This window comes from Passer montanus, unplaced genomic scaffold (genome assembly GCF_014805655.1).
Source record: "Passer montanus isolate IOZ18808 unplaced genomic scaffold, ASM1480565v1 scaffold16, whole genome shotgun sequence".
NCBI classification, from domain to species: domain Eukaryota; kingdom Metazoa; phylum Chordata; class Aves; order Passeriformes; family Passeridae; genus Passer; species Passer montanus.
This window is the reverse complement of record NW_024363160.1, coordinates 5,107,610-5,132,448: the sequence shown is the minus strand read 5'-3', so window position 1 is coordinate 5,132,448 and position 24,839 is coordinate 5,107,610. Positions and strand designations below refer to the sequence as shown.

The 24,839-nt window shown below is 44.6% G+C and overlaps 2 protein-coding genes across 5 annotated transcripts in view; both read right to left on the bottom strand.

The window, feature by feature from the left end:
• Nucleotides 1-2,111: 2,111 nt before the first annotated feature.
• PRDM14 (PR/SET domain 14) lies at nt 2,112-12,193 on the bottom strand. The gene is made up of 7 exons (XM_039702931.1): nt 11,554-12,193; nt 11,220-11,276; nt 10,990-11,147; nt 10,541-10,811; nt 8,803-9,005; nt 7,097-7,198; nt 2,112-4,686 (listed from the first exon to the last, which is right to left on the bottom strand). Exons 1-7 carry the CDS (start codon nt 12,092-12,094, stop codon nt 4,459-4,461), a joined length of 1,560 nt encoding a protein of 519 aa, XP_039558865.1. The 5' UTR covers nt 12,095-12,193; the 3' UTR covers nt 2,112-4,458.
• Nucleotides 12,194-18,995: 6,802 nt separating this feature from the next.
• The window catches only part of NCOA2 (nuclear receptor coactivator 2), a 188,379-nt gene continuing 182,535 nt past the window's right edge, over nt 18,996-24,839 (bottom strand). For 3 of the 4 annotated variants that reach the window (XM_039702784.1, XM_039702782.1, XM_039702785.1), the window contains one exon: nt 22,822-23,154. In XM_039702784.1, the coding sequence (XP_039558718.1) occupies nt 23,143-23,154 (12 nt within the window). In that variant the 3' untranslated portion in view covers nt 22,822-23,142. Of the gene's footprint in view, nt 23,155-24,839 lie in introns of all 4 variants that reach the window. The other variant, XM_039702781.1, reaches the window with a different exon arrangement.

Here is a 24,839-nt window from a genome sequence, read left to right as displayed (position 1 = left end):
GTGGCCAGGCCTTTTGTTCTTTCACACATGCAAGCCTGAGCTCTGGGACCACCTTTTTCTTTGTCTCCCCATTGTCATTTACCCAGGAGGAGCATTTCAGGAGTTAGCCTCACACAGTCTCTCTCCCTGCACCCCTCTGCTCCAACAAAACAGTTGATTGCCCTCATACTCTGGTTTCTATTTAGATCACTTCCTATTAACATTTTAAAAACTCACACAGAGTTAATGCAGAGCACTTAAAGTCAGCTAGTGTCTTACAGGAGGGATTAGTCCCAGGGACTTGTCTTGCTGCTCCCCTTGGGAGGGCCATTTTTAATCCTAGTTAAGGGAAGAAGAGCCAGGGTGCACACACATCCTTTGCCTTAGTGAAAGCAGTGACAAATGTGACCCCAGACAGGGGCACCACCCCACAGCCAGTTTAAGCCAAACTAACTGAGAAACACGGGTGTTTCTCACTATATTGCACATAGTGTATTACTGTAGTTACTGTCATGGAAAATAACACTTCTGTCCTATATTTGCAGATGCCAAGAAATGGAAGAGATGGATTTAGTACAGCGTGTAACGCCACAGCCCAGCCCCCTGAGAGCTGCAGGGATGTCCTTTCTGCTGCCTCAGCTCAGAAATAGTTGCAGGAGCATGAAGCACCAGGACAGACCTGGCAGCCGGGACTGCCCAGCACAAGGACTGAGATTTTACACATGATCACAAATCTTCTCTTTTCTGCTGAGCTTGCAGTGCAGCCTCCTTCATGAACATGTCTTTCTGTGCCATGCAGTCATTCTGGGATCCTGCCAGACAGAAAAGTGCAGCATGCACACACGCTCCCTCAGTCTCCCCCCTTCTTGGCGGTGTGTACAAATATCCAAAACCCTACTCCTGGCTGAGCTGGCTAGAGCTGCACATTCACTCAGATGCTGAGACCACAGCCACAAAAGGTACAAGTAAATGTGCAAATCCTCAGGCAGGAAAACCTCAGCTCACTGGACACACACAGGGTACAGGTATACTACAGGAGGATTCCCTAATCTCTCCTAACTCCCATCTGGCAAGAACAGCAATCTGTTTGCTCTGACAATCAGTGCATTTTCGTTTCAGAAAACTAAAATCTGCAGTGGTTTTACAGGCGGCTCAGCTTGACCTCCCTCCGGACGCATTTCTCCCCACCCTGCTGTGAAGTCTGCAGAGCCAAGCGCCATCCTGTCCCCAGCACAGCTGGGACTCACTATTCAAAAGGGAGAGGATCACTCTACAGGGTAGTTAAATGCTACAAGGTAGTTTAATTCCTTTTTTTAGCGCTCAATCCGGATCAATCACCTTGCTTGCAAGTGGGAGTGAACTCAATCCAGAAGTGAATGCTCTCAGCTTTCATGAACTGTTAGGGTACTTAAGACCAAATCCATCAAGACAGAGGGTGCCTTTGACTTCTTGTGCAGTCAGCTGCTGTCCAGCAGGACAAGGACTAGAATTCCCCATAAGAGAGAGTTTGACTCTGTAATGACTTACAAATGACAGAGAAAACATCCTTCAACCATTTGCTAGTACCTCAAATACAGTTTTCTGCATCTGGCAGAAAACAAGCCACAGCCTATTAGTGTACACTGCAGCCTCTAACAATTTACTTTTATTATTTGCAAGAGTAATAATAGGAAAGATGGGTACTAATGTCTTCACAAAGAACTCGATGGGTGAGGGTCTTTAGGACAAACGGGTGTTAATGTCTTCGAGATGGGTCTTAATGTCTCTACCAAACTCAAGCTGAAAGTTTCTTACAGAACCCATACAATTTGACTACAGCCTAAACTCCTAAACTTTATGGTAATAGAAAAATGGGTCAGCAAAGCCTGTTGCAGAACCTACATACTTTGGGAGAAAATGACAAATGTTCAAGGCAGCTCGGGAAGGCTGTACCTCAGCCAATGGGAAAGGTAGAGGGCAACATGCAGCCGGGAGTTTAGGATAGAAGAAGGCTCAGTCTTCCAAAACCCCAGTGGACTCTCCCTCCCCTTATTCAAATAAAGTTGCAGGACTCCTCTGTCTCCTTTATGGACACTGGCTTTTTATAGCATGGTTTTGTGCACAATAACTAGCATCAAAATTTACATAAACGGTTTTAATGTGCAAGACAGCCAGTACCTTCAATCACAAGTATAACCCTTCAAATACTCCTTTATAGGCAACACATCAAATACTATAGAAAGGTGCAAACAATTAAGCACAAGACATTTGGGATTTCTTCAAGAAGATGAAAATGCACACAAAAACTCTACAGAGGCACCATTTAAACATACAACCTTCATTCAGAGCAAAAAAGGAGGTTACCTGCATGGGAAGCTAACCAGGCATTTCACAGTACTTTAAAGCCATTCCTAGTCGTAACATTTCCTTCATTCGTAGGCAGTTTATTTCACCAAATAGTGATTTTTTTTTAAGGGACTGAACTAACAAAGGCTTCGCACACATAATTCTTTTTTCTGTTGGCCACGATTTTGTATGTTTGTAGCCATCCTCCTAGATAGCAGGCAGCTGGAAGAAAGGTTCACAGCATAGTTTGTACACATAAGTACTGTGATAGTTTTCTGCTCTCTGGCCTCTAAATAGGTAAATTTTACCTATTTAGGGGCCAGGGATTCAGCCCTCAATATGCAAAATATTTAGCCTGCTGTATTATAGTAATATTTGGTATTAAAATAAGCAAAAACCAATAATCAGAGCATACTCTAAAACCTACATGTATAAACATACAATACAAACGGATTTGCTTATTTCACATACTTCCTAGTGCTGGGCCTCAATATTTTGTTTACCAGTAAGTGATTCAATAAATATCTAAAAAATATTTTTACCATGAAAACAATGAGAACAGAGCAATTTGAGATACAAAAAACCTTATAAAATTAGTGCAAATCAATATATTTAAGGATACAGTATCTGCACAGTATAATTAAATGTACAAGTAAAGTATTTTCTATTTTTATGCTGTATTTAAAGAGACCAATAAAGTTGGTACAAAATAAAAACTTTACTTTCTTCTACTTTATGTACAAAATTCTTGTTAATCCTAGCTGATCTAGGATACTTTGAAGAGAACTTTATCATCCCAGTAATATCGAACTACATGTGTTTATCAACTAGCTCCAAAAAGGACTTCCATTATTCCTCCTGGATGCAACACACAGTCCCACTGGCACAGTGAGCCCTCTCATATGCACAACCTTCTGCCTGTCGTTGTGGTCACTCAGTGAGAATTTAAACTTCTATACCAGTTACAGCACTCCCTATCCTCAGCAGTCCTTCAGTACAGGCTTTTTGATAAGCTTCCTAGTTAAAATTTCACATTGATACAGAACGCAACTTTCTTAAGAATTGAAAATGTCTCACTGACCACACTCCTGCATTGCTTGTGTGGGTAGTGAGACATGGAGGATGACACCTTCCAGTCCTCCCGTGGAAGCAAAGCCCCTTCCCTGCAGACCAGGAAAAGAATTTTATGTGTAGAGTTTTAGGCACTGAGGAGTCCTGGTATCACTTTACATTAATCCAACATAAAGCCAGGAGGAAGCAGACAAGCCCACCCTTCATTTCAATGTTCTCTGCAAAGATTCACCTGGCCAGGACCAGAGAAGTTCAGGGAAATACAGAAAGAAGAGACCACTGCTGCGATTGTGTTTGCCTCTGGCCTGCTCTGAGCCTACAATGAAACACCTCTGTCAGGCCACTTGACTGCTCATTATCTACCCAATGGCTCACTGATGCTTAGGAATATCACCATGTTTGGTCCTCCAAACTCTTGAGAAGACAAAACCAACTGCTAGGTGGGATATCAGGCCTGAGTATATCTTACCACACCCCACTTCTCTTCCTCTGGGCTAACCAGCATCCAGCACTCTCTGGAAGAGTTAGTCTCACAGTCCTGGAGCTCTCAGTCTCCCAGCAGCTAAAAGATTTAAAATAGCTCTTTGTTCGTCCAGCAGCCAGTATCTCTGAGAAGTTCACATTTAAACAGAACATCACTAAAAGACAGGTTAAGAGTAAGTAGACCATACACCTATGGTCATCTGTCCAAACAACACGAACAGGTTAAATCAGCTTTGAGAAATGCACCTGATAAAAACAACCCTTACACAGGCCTTGATACAGATTGTACCAGGCACTCCATAGGCATTGGAGATGCAGAAACACTCCTCACAGTGATATTTGTGCACAAAGGGGTTTTGGGAGGTAGAATTCCATCCTGTCTTTAGAGATTACAGTATTATGGGAGGAGAGAGAGAATGGCACCAGGGTGTACCCTGTCCCCTGTGTTTAGTCACATGCCCTGGGTCCAGAAACCAGATCTACCCCAAGAGCCACTGCAGGTGTCACCTCCTGCGCTGTGCACGCAGCCACGCACAAACAGAAACACACAGACTGAAACACACAATGAGCTGGTCCAGGACGCGTCCGTGGGGCTCCTGACTAGTGAGCAGCATGACTCTTCATGTGGAAGTTGCAATCCTCCTGCTGGGGGAAGTGCTGGCCGCACACGGAGCAGGTGCAGCCCTTGTCCTTGCTGTGCGTGCGCCGCACGTGGCTGTCGTGGGCCGCGTGCGAGGCGAAGGCTTTGCCGCAGTGCTTGCACTTGAAGGGCTTCTCCCCCGAGTGCTGCCGGATGTGAGTGCGCAGGATGCTGGATGCTGTGAACGCCTGAAAGGGCAGGGATCGTCAAGGGCAGGGCAGGAAAGGAAATGGAGTTGCAAGTAATTTGCTTTCACACGTGCAATCCCCACCTTCAGGTAACCCAGACCCCATCAGAAGCACATTACCCTGAAAATTAAGTCCTGAAATAGCTCACGTTTCCACTCCTCAGGCAAGCGGAAAAAAATAATGAAAACTCCCAGCAAGGAGGAATCACAAGGCAACAGCTATTGCTATACAGATGTGGATGACTCCGTGGAGATATATGAAGCTCAGAGAAAGATTTCTGACCAAAGACACCAGTAAATATCTTCTATGCCAGAGGGAAGAAGTCAATACTACCGTAATTAACTTTGCAGCTCATTTATGTGTGGGAAACATAATGCAGGCTTTCCTTACAGTTTTTGTTTTTTAAATTAAACCCTTTGACTGTCTTGGGATTCAGCTGCTAAAATTCATCTATGTAGTCTACCATACATCATTTACAGATTCATTTTCCCTGCTCCATCATACTCTTCTCTTTCTGCTGGCAGAGTTTCCAGCCAGTTTCCCCACCACTAACACTTTTGAGTAGCAAAGTCATAAAGACTTCTCCATTTGGGGATAAAACTCTCTCATGAAAATTTGAGCAGGAATGTTGTAAAATTGCTCATGTTTTCCCCATTTTTTCTTATCCAAAGAGAATTTCAGGCCCTTCACTATTTACAGACCACACAAAATAAATACTTTCTAATAAGTTTTCAGGGCAAACAGCAATACATCTTAGAGACTCTTTCACTAGGAACCTTAGAGAACAAAAAGACCACAGATTCCTATACATAAGTCCTTAGAGGTGTATATCAAGGGCAAAAATATATTTTGGGGAGAGAATGGTGATGCTGACCCAGCACTGTTCCTTTAATCTCACAGTGTTCCTGAAGTAAGTGACCACTGATTTCCAGCAAAGGAGCTGGAAAAGCAAAGCCACTGTTAGAGGTGGAAGAGGAAAAGAATTGTAATTGCATAGGAGGAGCCAGAGAGGATTCATTAAAACAGACCCTGGTTTTCCAGCCTCAGTAATTATGGCTATGTCCTAGGATAGCTGCATCCTGCAGCCTGAGGACAAACAGTTTAATCTAATCCAATCCACAGCAGTCCAACCAGAACTGGCTGGGGACTGGTCAAGAGTCCCAAGACATCCCTTTACAGAGCAACCTATAAAGCTCTGCCACCTCCTCTTGTGATCAGAAGATTAAGGATGAGATTTCCTAATCTCTGATAAGTAGCTGCATCCTGCAGCCTGAGGACAAACAGTTTAATCTAATCCAATCCACAGCAGTCCAACCAGAACTGGCTGGGGACTGGTCAAGAGTCCCAAAACATCTCTTTACAGAGCAACCTATAAAGCTCTGCCACCTCCTCTTGTGATCAGAAGATTAAGGATGAGATTTCATCCTAATCTCTGATGATAAGAAGTATGTTCAGGATGATCATGGGGAGACAAAAAAAATATAATAGCCAAAAGGAGTTTGGCTCTAAAATCTCTGATAAGATGTTCAGGATGATCATGGGGAGACAAAAAATATAATAGCCAAAAGGAGTTTCCTCTAAGGGCACTTCAGCAAGACACTTCATCTTTGTGTTAGTCCAGCCAGTCATACAGAAAACTTCTCTCTACAAAATCAGTAGCAGGTTACCTCATCTTTGTGTTAGTCCAGCCAGTCATACAGAAAACTTCTCTCTCTACAAAATCAGTAGCAAGATACAACTGCTGATGGGGTTTCTGTATTGCATGGACACTCCACAGCACTGGGAGCTCTACCAATATTCATCCTACAGCAGCCTGTGCATCCACTTGCTGTCTGCTGTGAGAGCTGCCAGCACTTTCACAGGGAGAGCTCATCTGAATCATCCCTGCTGTGATGGGCAGTAACAGAAGAGCATATCTTTGATCAGGGCTGTATGGTTCTCCTTGTATTCTTTTTTAAGTGAAATCTCAATGCCCATCTGTCCACCAACAGCCTTGATATTTCAAGGTAAGCATGCACAAATCCATATTGTGCAGGTTCAGTTTATAGACCAAATCTGTTTATTGCAGTCCAGAAGCAGTGTCAATAACACCAAAAATTATCTATCTGATGAAGAAGTGGGATACTGGATATAGCTGCATGCTTTGGATGGCATTTGAAAAGCTCTCAAGCTTCCCTAGACCTTATTTCTGCAGCAGATCACTGAGCTGGTATGAACCACAGATTCCATGTCAGATAGGACCAGACCCTGTTTCTTGAAACTCATCCAGTCCTGTCACCTTACCTCACAGCTGCCCAGAATATACACCCACTCATCTGGTTACTAGTTCAATAAAAAGCATTTTCTTAAAAGAAAACAGAAGAAACAAAGCACAGCAGAAAGGGAGGGATGGGGCAGGGCTTTGCCTTACCTTGTTGCAGTAGACACATTTGTAGGGGCGTTCCCCAGAGTGAACCCTCATGTGTTTGTTCAGGCTGGAGGATTGAGAAAAGCTCTTCCCACACACAGAGCACTGGGGGGAAAAAAAAGGAATAAAGTTAAAAGGAAGCATGTAACCACATAGTTAAATGGAAAAATTAAGTATGTGGATGATGTGCACATTTCTTACGTATAATTCAAATATACACATGTATTTATGTACTCACGTGTAAACAAAATAGCAATTTTAACTGCAATAAATTGAAATACCTGGATGTTTAGTCTGATTTTAAGAACAAATTTATCTGCATATGTACATATATATATTAAAACCATGCAAAATTTCAAATAATTTCTGTTAAAATTGTTTCAATAAAAAATTGTTATTTTACAGAACAGACAATATTGATTTTCAGTAATAAAATCTATAAACTTCCGTAAAATCATTTTTAAAAATCTATAAATCAAGCCCCGGTTTTAATTTTTTTCCCTAAACTATAAACTATCTAAAAAATAAAATAAGCTTAAATTTACCAAGGCAAGGGAAAGGAAAAGGAATTACATGGTATTTAATACCTCATATTTAATGGAAAACTTTTTCTCTGTTACGAATTCCATGCAGATATTCTGACATTGTAATAGTCAATAGCCATTTTATTTACAAAATGTTTTTTTCTGAAAAAAATAGACATTGTAGGATGATCTATAAAACAGGTATTTGGAGAATTTTGAGGACTGATTTAACTGTGCTATTTCAAGCACTAGAACTTGCCCTTCTCAGGCTTTTAGAAAAAGTCTGATTTTCCATTCCAGCCCCGGTTTTAATTTTTTTCCCTAAAAGATAAACTATCTAAAAAATAAAATAAGCTTAAATTTACCAAGGCAAGGGAAAGGAAAAGGAATTACATGGTATTTAATACCTCATATTTAATGGAAAACTTTTTCTCTGTTACGAATTCCATGCAGATATTCTGACATTGTAATAGCCATTTTAGTTACAAAATGTTTTTTTCTGAAAAAAATAGACATTGTAGGATGATCTATAAAACAGGTATTTGGAGAATTTTGAGGACTGATTTAACTGTGCTATTTCAAGCACTAGAACTTGCCCTTCTCAGGCTTTTAGAAAAAGTCTGATTTTCCATTCCCAGTGCTGCTAGAGAAAACTGGTGCTAGAAGCAAGGTGTTTGGTGGAGATGAGTAAAGCATTTTAAAGATTTGCTTTCAACAATTGAAAATCTGCTTCACACTGAATGTAAAACTTTTAAGCCCTGTTCGGTCCAACAGACACAGATAAAGCTGTCAGACTCTTCTCAGACCGAAGGGTGGGGTGTTGGAAACAGACATGAGACATCTCCCCCCTCAGCCTGGACAAGCCAAGCATCTTAAACACAAGTTAACTTCACACTGTGTAAGAAAAGGAGCAACATTCATATGCAACCACACAAAAAACCCAGGAGAAATTTTCTTTTTAAACTGAGACTGTGGAGTTTTTCTTTTCCCAACCTAAACCCATTAAATTTCCTTAACCAAGCTTTGCTGCACATGACAAGCTCTTCCTGGGCAGTCCCACCAGGAAACTGCCAGGGAAACTGGAGGAACAACGTTATCAGCATCTTATCTGGACCAAAAAAAAAAAGACTTATTAAGTACCTCAGAAGAGCCAGTGACTGTGGAGAGACCCGGGAGCAGGCTCACCTTATGAGGTCTGTGCTTTTCGTGAACGTGGAGAATATGGATCCTCAGCCTGTCTCTTTTTTCAAAGGATCGGTCACAAAGGTGACAAGGAAATTTGCGGTCCCCTTGGTCCACGCAGCGGGTGTACTTGAGGTGTTTGTCCCGGTAGTACTTGTAGGCAAAAACTTTGCCACAGCGCTCACACTTGAAGCTCTCCTCGGCTTCTGTACAGCAGAAGGGAAAGTGCCACGTCTCCGTTACACCCCGGCAAAAGGGATTCAGACCAGATCTGCATCCTTGTCAGAGCTGGGATCCCTACGGGGAATTCTGAGTCTCTCAGGGGGCAACGACTGTAAACTGATGCTGGCAATATCATTAACAAAATACGTGCCGCATCTCCGGAGTGTTCGCAGTGCTCCCCTTGTCTTTTTAAAGGAGGGGAACAAACGAGACCCCACAGCCTGCTGAAATTATTCGGTTTAGCCACTAACTTCGCCAAAACCAGGATTTCATCCTTGTATATCCATAAATAGCAAGAAAACATGTGAAGAAACAATTCAGAGTCCCACATAAAAACTTCTCCCCGTATGCAACCATTGTGAGATATTTCTTATCAAGAATTGTCCGCAAATTTGACCTATCATCCCAAAAGGAAAAAAAAAAATTGCACACCTTTTCTATCGTTTTCGAATAACTATCGAAAAAAATAACATATTTATTTGACTTTTTTAAAAATTTCAATTCATTGTTTACCACTGAATTTAGGAAAAACACCAGAAAAATTTCAGGCGTTTATACATTCTTTTCTGTCTTTAATAAAAGTAGCTTTAGCTTAAGCCTTAAGATGAAATTAACAATTTAGCATCTGTTAAATTAGACACTTCAAAACAACAGGTACAAAATTTTCCATGCCAAATTTTCATGCAAATTTGCTTCTCCCCCTTTCTGCTGCACTGGGCTGACCCATCCCTTCCCTGCTCCAGCTTTTCCTGCACTGGCACAAATCTGTTTTCTCCATACATAAATTTTGCTTATAAGATCATACTTTCTGTACATTACAAGTAGAACTACCCTCCCTCACCCTGGCGTAAAGTCCATTTGACATTTCTTTTGCAAGCAATACTGGCATTAGGGGATCGGAACGACTTCAGCCTGCCTCATTTACTGAGAGCGTTAATTACACGAAAGTCAGGTGTGCAATCCTAAGATGGAACAGGACCAAAGGTGGAATAACCCCGAAAAGCCCATTTCCTCCCAAAACGGGACCCTGAACAACGGCGCTGAGGGCCGAGGCAAGCTCAGCCCAGGACCACCAGATGTTTTACAATCGTCAGACCAAAGAACACTTTAAACTCCCCGAGGAACCGCGGACTGGGAGCGGACTGACGGCGGAATAAAGAGGAGCCTCTTGCTCCGCGCTGCCGGCAGCCCTCGGTGCAAACTCCCGGATTCCCGGTGCCGAGGGGAAGCTGCTGCTTCGGGGTGCTGGATGCCGCAGGAAGGGGCGGCCGGGGATCGGCTCCCTGGGAGAGCGGGCGGCCAGACCCGAGGGACCGGGGCTGCGGGGCCACCGCCCCCGCGGCAGGACCGGTCACCACCACCGCCTCATCGCAGGGTCGGGGAAGCCTTTAAAGTAAAACGCTGGACAAAGGTGGTGCTTGTGTTTCTTTACCTCCCCTCGTGTGAATCTAATCCAGACCAGGCACACGTCCGTGGGAATAAGGGGCAGTGTCGTTCAAGGGGTTGCTGGCAGGCTCACCTTCGGGGTGCTGCGGGGGCTTCTTCCCCTCCGCCATGCCCTTCAAGCTGATGGGGATGCCCAGAAATTGCACGTAGCAGTCGCCGTACCACACCAGCAGCTCCTGGTTCGGGAAGATTTCCTTGCAGGTCTCGTAGAAGATTTGTCCCTGGCACTGGATAGCCGTCAAATTCTGCTCCTCGGGGAACCTGGCGCAGTTCACCAGGGACATCCAGTTACCAGCGGCGCCCTTCCCGTCGATAAAGTGGCTCAGGCCACCGTATTCAAAGATCTGGCGAGCAGAGAAAAAAAGGATCAGGTTTGACCTTCCGTACACGTCCTGCTCTCACCAGTCCCACCACCCACACTGGGCCGAGCCCCTCTTGCAGGCTACGGCAGAGGGGACGCCAAAAACCTCGCCCCGGCCCCGCGCTGGGGGTGCGGGGTGAGCCCGACGGTGCCTCCGCTACCTCCCACATCAGCGAGTTGTCGTCGTAAGTCTTGATCTCGCTCGTGTTGACCACTTTGCCTTGGAAAGGGCCGAAGCGGACTCCTTTCGGGATGGGGTCGGTACAGAAGACTCCGAGCTGGGACACGTCCCCGTAGGCCACCCGCAGCACCGAGAGCCCTGCGGGTGACAGGGGGCTGAGCGCGGCTCGGGCGGGCGGCCGGGCGGGCGCGGGCGGTGCGGGACACCTACCTTCGGGCAGCTGCAGCGAGTCCCGGTCGAGCAGCGGGGCGGCGGAGTCCGCAGCGCCTGCAGAAGAGGAACCCCTTCTTCAGGAGCGGGTCCTACCTCCCCGACAAAGGCCGCAGCCCGAATCACCCCCAGCTTTTTCCAGGTGTGGGCTCGTAACGCAAGAAAACCACAGGGAAGATAAGTCCGACGTGCCCCCGGGGATGCCGCTTGAGCCTGGCCGCCTGCCCCCTTTTTGGGACTGTCTCCGAACCCTCCCGCACACCTGGCTGCGAGGAGCGAGCTGCCGCCCAGGGCCGCCCTGTGTCCCTCTCACCGCAGTCAAATACCCCCTTACCCGAGCTGGCGGGGGACACCCGGAGCCCCGAGATGGCGTGGAGATTGCCGGCCGGCTGGCTGCTCCGGAGTGCCCCGTAGAGCACGGCGTTGAGCTCCTCCTCGGTGAAGTGGTACCTGTAGCTCTGCCCCGCCGCCCCGTCTGCCCCCGGGCTGCGGGCAGCCCTGCGCGGGGGGCTCGGGTAGGGCGGCGAGAGCGACCCCGGGGCCCCCGTCCCGAGGGCCGAGCCCTCACTGGGAGGGAAGGGGGCCGGCAGCCTGGTGTAGACGGGCAAAGGAAGGCTGGGGAAAGGGTCGGTGGGCAGAGGGGGCGGCTGGCTCAGAAAAGCGGGGACCCTGCTGAAGGTGAATGGAGGTAGAGGCGGCGAGGAGGAAACCAGCTCGCCCAGGGGTTTCAGGGGCTGGAAGAAGTCGGGGGCCGTCTCGAAGTAATGGGCGGGTGGGAGGAAAGAGGGGTAGTAGGAGGCGAGGCCGGCGGGGCTTATCCCGAGAGAGTCTCTGCCGTCTCCGGGGAGCGACTCGCCGGCTAGGGACAGAGCCATGTCGGGAAGATCCAGGCAGGGAAGAAGGGGGCAGACACCTGGGTGCTGCCGGCGCGGGGTCCCTCTGCAGGGCGGGACGGAAGCCAGGGAACTGCCCTCGCTGTCGGGGGGAGCGGGCCAGCCCCTGCCCGCCCCCCGCGGCTATATCGGCCCGAGGAGCGGGGCGGGGAGGGCGGGCACGGCCGGCGGCGGCCCTGGGGCTCACACAGCCCCGGGGGCGGGCGGGGGTGCTGCCCCGACCGGCACGGCTGCCCCGGGGCGGAGCCACGGCTCCTCACGGAGCGGCCGGGCCGCCCCTCCCCACGTCGGGGTAGGGGAGGGAGGGGGGCGGGTGGTCGGTCCGGCCTCCCGGACCCCCCTTCCCACCGCCGGCTCTGCCCCCCGTCGCTGCAGGCCCCGGCCCGGCCGCAGCCTGGTGGGCTCTGCCTCGCCCAGGGCAGCAGGCCGGGCTGCGGGAGCTGCCGGAGGTCAGGGATCTGCGGGGCAGGACACGGGGCTCCCACATAGTGTCTTGGGTGTGGTTTGAATATGGAAAGGCAGAAAACACCTCTGAAACTCCAGAGAGCTGGACACACAGGAGCAGCGCAGTCTTAGCGACTGCAGGCTTCGCGGGCACAGCTGAGGCGCTTTGACTCTAGCCTGGGGCCTCCTGTTGGGTGCTTAGCTGGGCTCCTGCTGGGGTTTTCATGGCTCCACGGCCAGCCCTATGCTATCCTGCCCAGGATGGGACCAGAGGAAAACACCTGACCCTTGCCTCCTGCAGAGGTGTTGGGTGATCCCCTGTCTATGGTTTCATCCCGGGTTTTATAGGGTTTTCTCCTGCCTTCCTTCCAGGTGGATACATGGCAGAATTGCAATGAAAAGGGGGCTTGGAAGGGGCTGGAGGATCTTAGGGGCCCAGGCGTTCACTCTGCAGTGTCATCCCTGCTGGTGCAGAGAGATGGAGAAATCATCAGCCCAGGCCAAAATCTCATACAGCGTGTGTTACTGCAGAGCTCCTTCCTGAGCAGCTCATTCCAGCCTGGGTGACACTGCACACGCAGGCATGGAGGGAAGGGACAGGATGGGCTCTGCTGCACTGTGGAGAGCTCGGGGACTTGCACCCAGGGGTCTCTCTCAGAGGGAGGCAGCATAGGGCTCCCTGGGACAGAGCAGAGCACGAGCCAAGCTGCACACAGACACAGCTGGAGTGGGGAACATAGCCAGGCTTAGCTCCTGGAATTTTAAATGCCATTTCAGCGGTTATATTTGGTGTGCTATAAAACTTAATTAGTATAGCTCCATGTGATCCTGTGTAAAATATTGTCTTCATCCCAAAGAAGGGATGTGCTGGAAGCACTTGAAGCAGCCCCAGAGAGAGAAACCTCAGCTCCAGACAGTCACTGCCTGCACTCAACCAGAGGTGAAACCATCCTTTCAATCCTGATTTCTTATCTGGCCTGAATTAAGTGCTCTGAAATAGAGTTTGAGAAAGAATCACTGTCTGCCAGGGGCAACAGGGGTGTTTCCTTCAGGCACTGCACTTCCTGCTTACCACAGTCTTTCCTTTACAATCTCCCTTTATTTTTTCACTCAGGACATAAACACTTAAACAGCAAACATGAGCACACAACCCCACTGGAGAGAGACAGAGAGCTGATCCAGTCTCCCTCAGCTCTCAAGATCCCTTCCACAGCCAGTCCAACACATCTCTGTCCCCAGAGTTGAGCAGAAACATTTCTGTAGTCTGCATTAAACGTACTGGGCTAATTCTCCTACCTACAACCTCATTCTCCATCCCAACCTCTGCAAGACAAAAGTATTAAATACACGAGGGAAGCTAATATGCACAAGTCTTAAGGAGAAAGTAGGAATGAAGCCTTATAAAACTTGCTTGAGATACTTCCTTAGCTTAAATGACCTGATTTTTCAGTTGTCTTTTCAGTTTTAGGGTCTTTTCCCCTAATTTTCTCTGCTTTGTGCCAAACCTCTGTAATTTATAAATCAGAATTGATGCTATAGTGCTTTAGGTAACAGTTTCAGCCAGGCATTTCAACACAACTTTATTGATGCATCAGTGGCATAAAAGTAGTACCAGCATTAATCTGATTTACAGGAATAAGTCTTTGAGCTCTGATTGCACAGAAAGGTTTGAGTTATATTTAGAATTTAAGTGTTGCCAGTGAATCTGGAATCTTTTGATGATGCTGTGTTCAGGTATCACAGCAAAGGAAGAGGGAGAGGTACTAGGGGAGACATTCTCACATTAGAGATTCAGGAGAAATGAAGTCAAATAAGTACAACATAAAATTTTAAATTAAATTGTAGACACTACCAGAAACAAAAGGTTTCCTTTTTCTAGAAGCCTGATGACACAGAGTCCAGGAGAGGAAAAGAGCTTGAAGCACCATTGCCACTATATTGCAGATTAATCTTTAGATGCTTTAACATTCTCTAAGAGGTTAAAGGCATTTAGTGCATTAAAAAAGTCATGACCTCGGGGGAGGGGGGGAAGCACAAGGGCAGCCTTGCAGATGCACCCCCAACAGTCCAGTCAGCACTGTGGACAGCCCCAGCTCAGAGGGCCTCCCTTCCCTGATTTTATGTCATATTACAAAGTAATCAGAGAAATCTATTAGCCTCCCTTCCCTGCTGCAGGATTTTGGAGTGTATTCCTTTGCACTGATGTGGGGATGCATGATTAAGACAAGTGCCAAGGGACATCCCTGCAGGCTGCTTGCATAGCATTCAGTCACCTCTCAGTTTGGACACCTGTGAGTTCTTCATCAATCTTACATCCACTCTACATCTCCTTTACTCCAGGTTTAAAGCAGCCTGCCTTCTGCACATTTCCAAACACACAAGTTACACCTGTGGGCATCCCTATAGTTCCCCAAAGACTACAGTGCCACAGCACTCCCTGATGATCATCTGCCCACGTGTGGCCTCCCTGTGCCCCAGCACCTACACCGATACTCAGCTGCAGCATGGACATGGGAATCCCAGCAATGGCACCAGATGCTGCCATGGAAATAACCTGAATTGCAATTTAGATGAGGTCAGAGCAGAAACAGTTTATTGCTATAGAAGAGGAGAGGTAGCAGAAGAGCAACTCAATCTGCTGGTGGACTATTAAAAAAGAGGGAAACAACATTAAGGTGATTGAACTTTCCTCTTCCTGTACCAGCTGTATCTTTAGATACAGCAGCATTTCAATGGTGTTACCATTTGTTCTGTCACTTCACAAAAGTAATTAATTGTTCTCAACTAATGTCAAGTACACTGAGAGAGCGTAAAATAGGCAGTAGACAATGTACAGTGTACAATGTACAGTAGAGAATTAACTGAAAAATACATGCACAAGAAAGAGGTGGGGAAGCCAGTCTAAAATTTGGATCAAACCAATCCTGTCAGAGAGATGCAATCCTCTTCCCTTTGTTGGAGTGGGTCACTGAGTGAACACACAAGCAAAGCCAGGAATATCTATTGTTATTGTGTTTTAAAGACACTTTGCCAACAGTTTGCAGGGAGCTGAATAAATTACTCCAGTCAGGATCACTGTGGGACCTTCTAGCATCCTGAGTAGTTGAAGTATAGCCTGGAAATTGGATGGGAGAGACACTTTTCATGTTTCTTCCTCTGTCTTCACAGGAATATCTCCTAGCGAGAAATTCCTGGGCACATCACAGAAGTTGGAGCAGCTTCACCTCCCCAGCAGTTGTATGGGACTGGGAGAATGTTGGTTTCCCCAGTCTTTGCTAAGAATGCTTCTTCATCCTTAAATGAAGTCTCAGTGAGTGGTGGTTGAGTAGTTTAGAGCATATTCAGTAGGAACTGACACATTCCAAGCAAAGTTTCTGCTGCTGTGTGAACTAGCTTTACCTGTGGCTGTCTGGTGGAAAAACGGTCTGAATGCTCTCAGCTCCTTTCTTTGCACAGAGCCACCCTTTCGTCATGGAGTGTTTCTGCCTTTAGTGCCTAATTTCAGGGGAGGTGGGGGAAACACCAATTGGATGGCATTCAAACTGTAACTTGGCCTGTCCCCTGCACTCAAACTGCTGCTGTTAAGGCCAGAATCTTTTAATGATCCACAGAAGAATTCCAGCTCCTTGGGGGTGGAGGAATAACAGAACATTCATCCCATTGGAGCAGGGAGCTATCGGAGCATCCTTGGACATAGTGACCTCTTGTGCTCCTGACAATCACAGTGGCTGACTCTGGATTTTCCTGCCCACCCTCCCTCATGTGTAAGAATGATGACAGCATTTGTCTAACGACAGCAGCCATGGTTTGCAGGTTCACCCAGCAGCAAAGCTGAGCACAAATGCCAGAGACACAGACACAGGATGCATACACAGAGGATGCTGACACATTCAGTCACACAGATTGCCATGAACAAGGTGCTACCCTCAACCGCAACCACTTGTGGTACCCATGTAAGAAATGAACACAGCCAAGTTTCCACCTCTTCTTTAACTGATAGAGCTTTATGTTCACTGATGAAAACACATCATGCCCTCCCTTTCTAGGCTCACAAACACTGGTTCATGGATGGCCTCTCTCTGGGCACAGCCCTTCTGCCTGCTCAGTATCCCTGCCCACAGTCCCAGCCCTCACATGGAGCTTTTCAGGTCCTTTACTTGCTGGCTGGTGCAGCTGGATGCACCAAACATGCACACTCACACAACTGTCCCTTGAGCACTCCACCACGTTCATATGGCAGGGTACAGTTGTCAGATTTCACTCTTTCAGGCAGAATGTTCTGTTTCAGCCACCATCAAATGTTTCTCTAACTGTCCTTTAAAATCCTCTTCTTGATCTTAAATTTTTTTTTTTCTCCTGAGTGCCTCTCAAACTTCTGATTAGAGATTCTGGGTTTTTTTTGTTTTTCCAGCCTCCTCATACAAATTGAAAAATACCACTGAAAAAAACCCACTGAAACTGAGGAATTTCAGCCTCTGGACTCCAAGATGCTCCTTAAACTTAAACCCTGTAATGCAATCAAGTGTGGTTTTTTCATCCCCAAGGTAAGTATACAGAACAAGAGCCTGAAGAGAAGAAACAAGATGTCCTGGTCACAACATCTGGCTTAAGCCCACCATGCTGGCTGAGGCTGGAGTTATTAGCAGCAGTAACAAAGGAGGCTCAGACTAGAACCTAAGTGTGAGAAGGGTTAATGGGGTCCATCATACCACCGGAGTCTTTAACTCTAGGTGTGGTTTCTTCTTCAGCTGAGAGATGTCCCAAGAACCTGTCCTGAAGTGGCAAAAAGCTCAATGCCCAGCTCTGAAGGACCGCTGTTCATACAGGTTCACTCACACTAATTCCAACTTGGACCTTTCCTGACCTACATCTCCTAAGGACTTCATCAATTTGTGTTCATTCCTCCTTCTTTTAGCTGACTTAGAAGTATGACCTCTTACTGTGGTTCTGAACTGACCTGTGTTAAAAGCTGGAGTTCAGCTGAAGTGCCAGCAGGGATTTCAACAAGGTGGTATTACACAAGTCATACATACTCACTGCATGCACACAGCTGACAGAATCACTCCAGGTGCTCTGAGTTCTGCTTTCTTCAGGACAAGAACTAATCCATGAGGAAGGTTTCACTGTCATCACTGTTCCAGGAGACAGGGTGTGAATTCAGTCAAGAGGCCCACTTGAGCTGTACTTGGCATCTCTATCTCCACATTTCTCAGTCCAAGAACCAAGGCAGAGGGCTGATACCACTGGCTGCTCTCTGCCCTTGCCACAGCCTGAGCCCAAGCACGCATGACATGTAGCCTTCCTTTTAACACTGGAACACACATAAAGAACTGTAAATGGTGACCAACAAACTGGGGAACAATTAATGACTACCAGGCATCCCTGTTCTATCCCTGTGAAAAATCCAGTCTGCGAGACTCAGTGCACAGTTTACCAGATGTACCTTCAAAAGGCAGAGCCACTTTTTCTTTGGCCCTGACATCGGGTTAGAAGAACTTGTCCATATGTCAGATGCACTGGTCTCTGTCAACAGAGCTTGATCTAGAAAGTAAAAGGCAGTGCTTCTCTTTCATAAAGCCAGTTGCATCAGAGGTCATCATTAGCTCATCATATTTTGATGCCAGGAGTCTTAGCTAGAACTTTTGTACCTTCTTTTCAGTATTAATTAACTATAAGAACATCTAAAGGCAAGGGTCCCATTGGAAACATTTTGCTTCTTACTACATGGACCTTTTCTCTGCTTGCTTGTGACTCCACATTGGGAAGAAACTTCCCTTCCTTGCAATGTAATGTGACCTTAGTTTCCTCATACCACCACTATTTTGCTGAAAATAAGAGAACTGCAGGATAAGCCTTGTTTTGGCTGGAATGGCAAAACATTACCAGTGTTTGAAGGTCTATAAAACAACTTCAATTTCTAAAATTTTTAATATAGTTTTTCCACTTCATCCATTTCTCAGAGACAACATAAGATCATTCTTTACATTGTACATTCTGGAATGCAACAAGCATTCTTATTGGGTTTTGTTTGTTTGTTTGGGTTTTGTATTTTTTTTTTTTAATTGACCAATCAAACCTTTTCAATTGTCTTAAATCCACCATTTGGCATAGCAAGGAGAACAAGCCTGTAACTCTTCTCATCTCCACATTTGAGGTCTGCCTCTGCTGACACTGCCATGAAACATGCCCATTTCATCCTGACTGATTAAAAAAAAAGTACTCATAATGAACTGTTCTCATATTAAGCCATGTGATAAACATTTTCAGTCAACACAGTCCTGAAAAGATGAAAGGACTTGCAAGTAACAACTAGCTAGAATATAAATTCACTACCAGTGCCTGCTGCCTTTTTAAAACCTAGCAATCCATCTACCCTCCAGTGCTTTAGTGCTACATCTTATACCCTTCCACGAACAAATGAAGACACAACAGAAACCTGTTGAAATCTCTAAAGCCATGTAAAACCCGAAGGCATTAAAATTTATTAAATGATGCAATAACAACAGAATTCTTTATTTACAATAGCATTATTTAACATCAAATAAGCAAATAGCATCAGCAAAGCAATATTAACTTGCATAAATGTATTTAAAATTTCTCTGAATATATCTACCTTTGCATAAACTGCTAACACTAGAAATACAAACATCAATGCAGGTGAACAAAGTGATGTTCAGAGTCAACTCCGTTTTGAAAATAAATCACAACCTGAAACACTGTAAGCTTTCTCCTGAAGAACCATAGTTTATATATTGCTTAATTTTACCCTTGTATAATCTTTTCATATACACACATCTCAGATGCAACTTCATGATGAACTGTACAAATAAAACCCACAAATGACATAAAGGGAAAAAAAATTAAATGACAGTAAATGTTTGAAGAAATGTGTCCATCATCTCTATTGAACAACATAAAGATTAAGTGATGATGCACTTATTCCAAAATTGTACACAATTCACTATACAAATATAATACATCAGACAGCTATGTAGGAATATACAAGACTTAAAAACAGATCTAAGGCATTATGCTAGATTTTAGCATTTTGAGGTTCTTGCACATAGCTTTTACCTGTAGTAAGAAACTTAAAAGATTTTGTTTTAGTCTACAAAGAAACACCAGGGAGAAAATTCTAATTAAAATCAAAGCCACTACAGTAAATTTTCTTTTGTGCAGAGAATGCTTTTGCTCTTAGGCAGCATACTACCATACAAATACTAGAAAACTTTTAAATTCACACCAACAATTAATGGCTTAAGTTGCATTTCAAAACTGATTGTGTATCTTTGGGTTCTGCAAGTGGAGCTGTGCCACCCATTTCTTCTGTTAAGCCCATATGAATTCCGCTTTTAAACAAAGATTAAAAAATGTATTGTATAAACTGCAAAAACATTGCTTTTAATTAATACAGGCCCAAAGGGATACCGGTGTGGGACAATATTTTAAGGATTGAGTACAAATTAACTCCTTGTAGCAAAACAGCTCACTTCACTTTTTAAACTCACCACATTACATGAACACTTAAACGGGTCGTACGACCATGTATATATGCTTATTTTTCACATTATGCGCCTTTCACATTTAATAATGTAAATAGAACACTGATTAATTGTTCTCTTAAAACAAAATCCAAGTACTTTCTCTGACAAATTTACTGTATACAGGATGAAAAATACTGATAATGAAGGGAATTGATTTGGCTTTTTTGTTTCTATAGTGATCAATATGATCAGAAGATTCCTTCACTCACTTTTCTCTTTCATTACTTAGAAGACGACAAAAGTCACAATGAACCCAAACGGAGCCAAAGTGATAGGTACAATCTCCTTTCTATCAAAATGGCAATGGATGATGAAATATCATAATCACTACAGATAAGGGTTTGCAGGTCTGTTGTGAAATGGGACAAATTTAAACTATTTTTTTCCACTGTGAAAAAGAATAATCTATCTGCAGAGGTTACGGTTAAGAACAAAAAAATAATGGAATAGCAACAAAATTATTTTTAAACTCATTTACACTTTGTGGTGCATGAAATTAATTCCTTAAAATTTATACATTTCTTATGTAAGTAATTTTCTTGTCAGATACATAATGCAAGTTCAAGACCAATGTAGTAATGAGGCTGTGGAGGTTAGGGCTGATGGTTATTTTTGTTTCCCATCAGCAGGTCAAAGAATGGCTCAGCTGACTAAACATTCTGTTTGAGTTCGGCAACAGAACGGTGACAGCTGAAAAAGTGTTGCTTCTCCAAAATGGTGGCACTGTTTTCTCTAAGAACAAACACAGAAACAGCCTTTGTCATATTTTCCTCAGCCTTAACATAGCATAGCTGCTATTTTATTTGAACTCCCACCTGAATACCAAAACAAATTAAATGACAACAAGACAAACCTTTCAATCCCAAAAGGCAGGGCTGATGAGATATTATAAAATGCATTGCATTTTACATTTCATCAAAAAAATTTGCATTCAGGTTAGAAAGTTTGTGGATTAGTGTCCTGGTTCCGGCCAGGATAGGGTTAACTTTTGCAGAAGCCAGGAGAGGGCATGGCTAGGACCCGGAGGTTATTCTGCAACACCTCCCATCATTGCCTCATTGCCGGGGCAGGGGAAGGGAGTCTCTTCCCAGGAGAAGGGCTCTCTTCTGGATCAGCGCAGTGGCGGAGGGAGCATCGGCATGTCCTGGGTTTCCGTGAGAATCTCCTCTCTTTCTTGTACCCTCTGTCACTAGTACTGTAGCTGTTACTGTTTTCTTATCTCATTGCTGTTTCCAGGAAATTGTTCTCATCTCAACCCATGATCTTTACCTTTTGTGCCTCCAATTCTCCTCTCCAGCCCTCCATAGGGAAAGATGGAGGTGGAGGGAGCGGGCTCACGGTTTGGAGAGTCTCAGTGGGAGCACTGAATTACGGAATACCATTCCTAAACAATTAGGAACCAGTGGAAAGAAAACAGGTCAAACTCATCAATTTCTTAATATTACAAGTCCTCAGAAACTGATGTCAGTATAGTAAAAGATTATTCAAACCACAGTGGGCAAGGAAAAAAACCAACACACCTTAACAGTGGCCTGCTTAGTAACAGTTTTTCTAAGATTTGTTACGAAAGGATATAAACATACAAAAATCAAGAACTGGTTCCTACAGTGGCTGCATATAATATAGGTTAATTAAATGGTATTATGAGCAGAATCACAAGGCTTAGAAAATGAGAAGTCTCAAGCCTACAAATTAGGTCTAATCAAGGCATTGTGATCCTTTACAAAACACTTTTCCAGGAGACACACACGGCTAAGAAGATATCTAATTTAATACTGAAGTACCTCATTTGGAATCAACTTCACAACATGTATATCTCACAAAAATTATACAAGTAAAACACTTAAGTTTTCAACTTAAATTATTGCTTGTTTACATATAAACTGGATTTTATGTACCTTACAAAACGTCTTCATAGTCCACACTGCTTTAAAATAATCAGAAACATGATAGTGGTGAAGTCTGTAGTGATATCTGCTATAGGTATTACAGGAATTGTTATTTTCCCAGCTAAGGGGATGGGAACCAGAAATTATCATGCTTTAAAGCAGGTATCTTTGATATTATGCACCAATTCTGCCACTACCATAATCATTACATGCATTACCATTGAACTTTGCTGTTCAGCATCCAGTAACTGGCTGAGCAGATGCTGGAAACACACCTAAGGAAATAAAGGAGTAACCTGTTTTTTAATTATACTAGAAAGAGTAAGATGACAGAGGTCAGGAGAGCCAGGTTAAAAAAAAAAACATATTTGCTGATTGTTAGGAATTTAATTAAATGAGAATGTAACCAACTTGTATGTTTGGATTAATGACTTGGATCATAAACACTACCACAAAACCCAACCAAATCACCCCTTATAAACAGCCCTCTCACAGGGTAGTTTTCATCTTTTTCACAACTTTAACCCCATTCAAAATTGGTCTGTATAGTTTTCTGCATCAGTTGATCTTCTCTGACTTGCTGTCAGTGGAACATGCTAGTTGGAGGTCTCTAAATGTACCAGACGTTGCTTCTATGCCCTCCTCCAGGCCTCCTCTCCGCCCCAAAATGCAGGCCTTAGTCTAAAACACCAGTTTTCAGACAGAACTGAATCCTTTGCACCAGACTGTGTAAGCCAGGGAAAACAAAGCAAAAAAACCCCAAGGTCTAGAACTAAACAGAAACAGAACGAGAGCATGGTTGTTTTTCCTTAAATACATACATTTAAATACATTCAATCTGACATGGTTTATGAAAATTGCCTGTCAACATTTACTTTGCAGGAGAGATCTAAGTTGCACTAAGGTGAATGCAGTGAACAGACTGAGCAATGTCTGTACGCTAGCTTCAGACTGTCAAAGAAGAGGCTGCTCTTCGGCAAGGATCCCCGCTCCCCTCGGGAAGGCAGGGCTGAGTCCTGTTGGCAGCAGGCAGCCGCCGGGGCTGGCAGCTCCGCGGGGACACGACAAACAGACACAGCTCTTCAAACTGGTAAGGGTTTGGGGCCGTAAGCCCAGTCAGCTGAAGAAAGGAGCAACCAAACCACCCTCAGGGTCAGCAATATTTCTGCAAAAGAAGACAAATGGGGGAAAAACAAATTAATTTTTCCTGCTGGGATACTGAGGATGGACAGGTCAATGAGATCTGGGATGCTAGAGTGCAACATCCACTGGCAACTGTGCATGACTGTAATGCTTTACACCTGAAATTTAATTGGAATTTATGAAGCTAAACTATTCTTTGTGTACACTGATACAATTGACCAGTGATTTAGTTCCTTTGATATCAGTGTTGGTTTGATTTCACTGCATTCTTAGGTCCTTAATTCATTTAAATTATCCTGGATGTTATAATAAATCAAGGTCATCCACCTCTTGTAAACTCCAGCTGAAGGCATAGCAACAGAATTTAAAAGAAGTCTCATTTTCAGAATATGTGCAAAAATCTCTCTTAGTGCTGCATCACTGTCAAAGGAAACAACTGCCCTGGCTCACTTTTCCTTCCAAGACTCATAATGAAAAAGGGAATAAAGAAGTAAAGCCAGCTTCAGCTACAGATCCCTAGAGATGTTTTTTACCTCATACTTAATACCCTTGTGATGTCTTTACACAAATATAGTACAAACTGGTTTCAGCTGAGTTGATTATCTTCTTTCTTATTCACAAAAACATCAGGATGTGGTTTTCACAGTTGTTTTAAGACTACTCCTTCCAGTGGCTGCAGTCTGTGACTTTCTGTTTTCCTCTCCTTGTAAATGCCTGCTCCCATGGGGTGCTGTGGTCAGTCAGGTCAGAGAGTCAATCCAGCCAAACCCATTTTCCCCCTCCCCTGGGGTTGCTTTTCACTCACATCCCATGGCTCTGGCTGTGGAGCAGCTCTTTGCTCACAGCTTCCTGTCATGCATGAGGAAGGCCCTGTTTGCTCCGGGACAGTGCTGGTCGGTAGGCAGCTTTCTCACCAGTCCACGTGCATGCTGCTAGGCTGCCTTCTGGAAGCTGCCTGTACTGTGCTTTGGACCTTACCACACCTTCCTCAGCACTCTCACAAGGCCTAGAAGTATAACTCTGCTGACAAAATCAGTGTCAGGAATTATCCTGCAAGGCAGGAAAGCAAGGTCCTACGTTTTGTACATCTCCTATTCCCAGCTTAGCTGGTGTAGCTGGAGCTCCTTGGGTGTGACCAGCACTGAGTCCTGCTCGTGGCTCCTCCTTCTTTCATCACAGCACAGAGACACCACACTCACATCCCTCATGCCCTGACTAATACGGACAAACTAAACTTTGACTCCTGACTCCTCTTTCTAACATGCTGAGAGGCACTTCACTAACCATCTGTTAATGGTTTTTGAAGTGAAAAGAAAAATGAAAATCCAATTATGTCCTTACTGTCAGTGTAGACATTTAGGAAACAGTATCTCCAGAGAGCTACTAAATAAACACTCCCACTATACAAGTGACTTGAAAAAAATTATGTAACTCAAAACTTCACAACCTGAAGTTTCTTACAGGAAAAAAAAAAGCTTTGTAGGAGTACTTTATGGCTCAGCTGCATGAAAAAAACAGCTGTTTAACCTCTATTACAGTTCAAAGTTCAGTGAAAGGTATTTATAGAGCATATGAACTGCATTTTTATTGACAGAGGTACATTAGTAGAATAAACATAAAATCACAAAGTGCCGTCTGATGTACCTTTCCAAAATAGTTTGAGAGGTTTGAAGAAGTTGCTTTTCTTCAGGTGAAATAAAGCTTCTC

Excerpts from the sequence above, each read along its gene's own strand:
- PRDM14 (XM_039702931.1), bottom strand. The coding sequence starts at position 12,094 with ATGGCTCTGTCCCTAGCCGGCGAGTCGCTCCCCGGAGACGGCAGAGAC. Across the intron at positions 11,277-11,553 it reads GGTGTCCCCCGCCAGCTCGG|GCGCTGCGGACTCCGCCGCC; the intron begins GTAAGGGGGTAT and ends CCTCTTCTGCAG. Across the intron at positions 4,687-7,096 it reads AATGTGTCTACTGCAACAAG|GCGTTCACAGCATCCAGCAT; the intron begins GTAAGGCAAAGC and ends CTGCCCTTTCAG.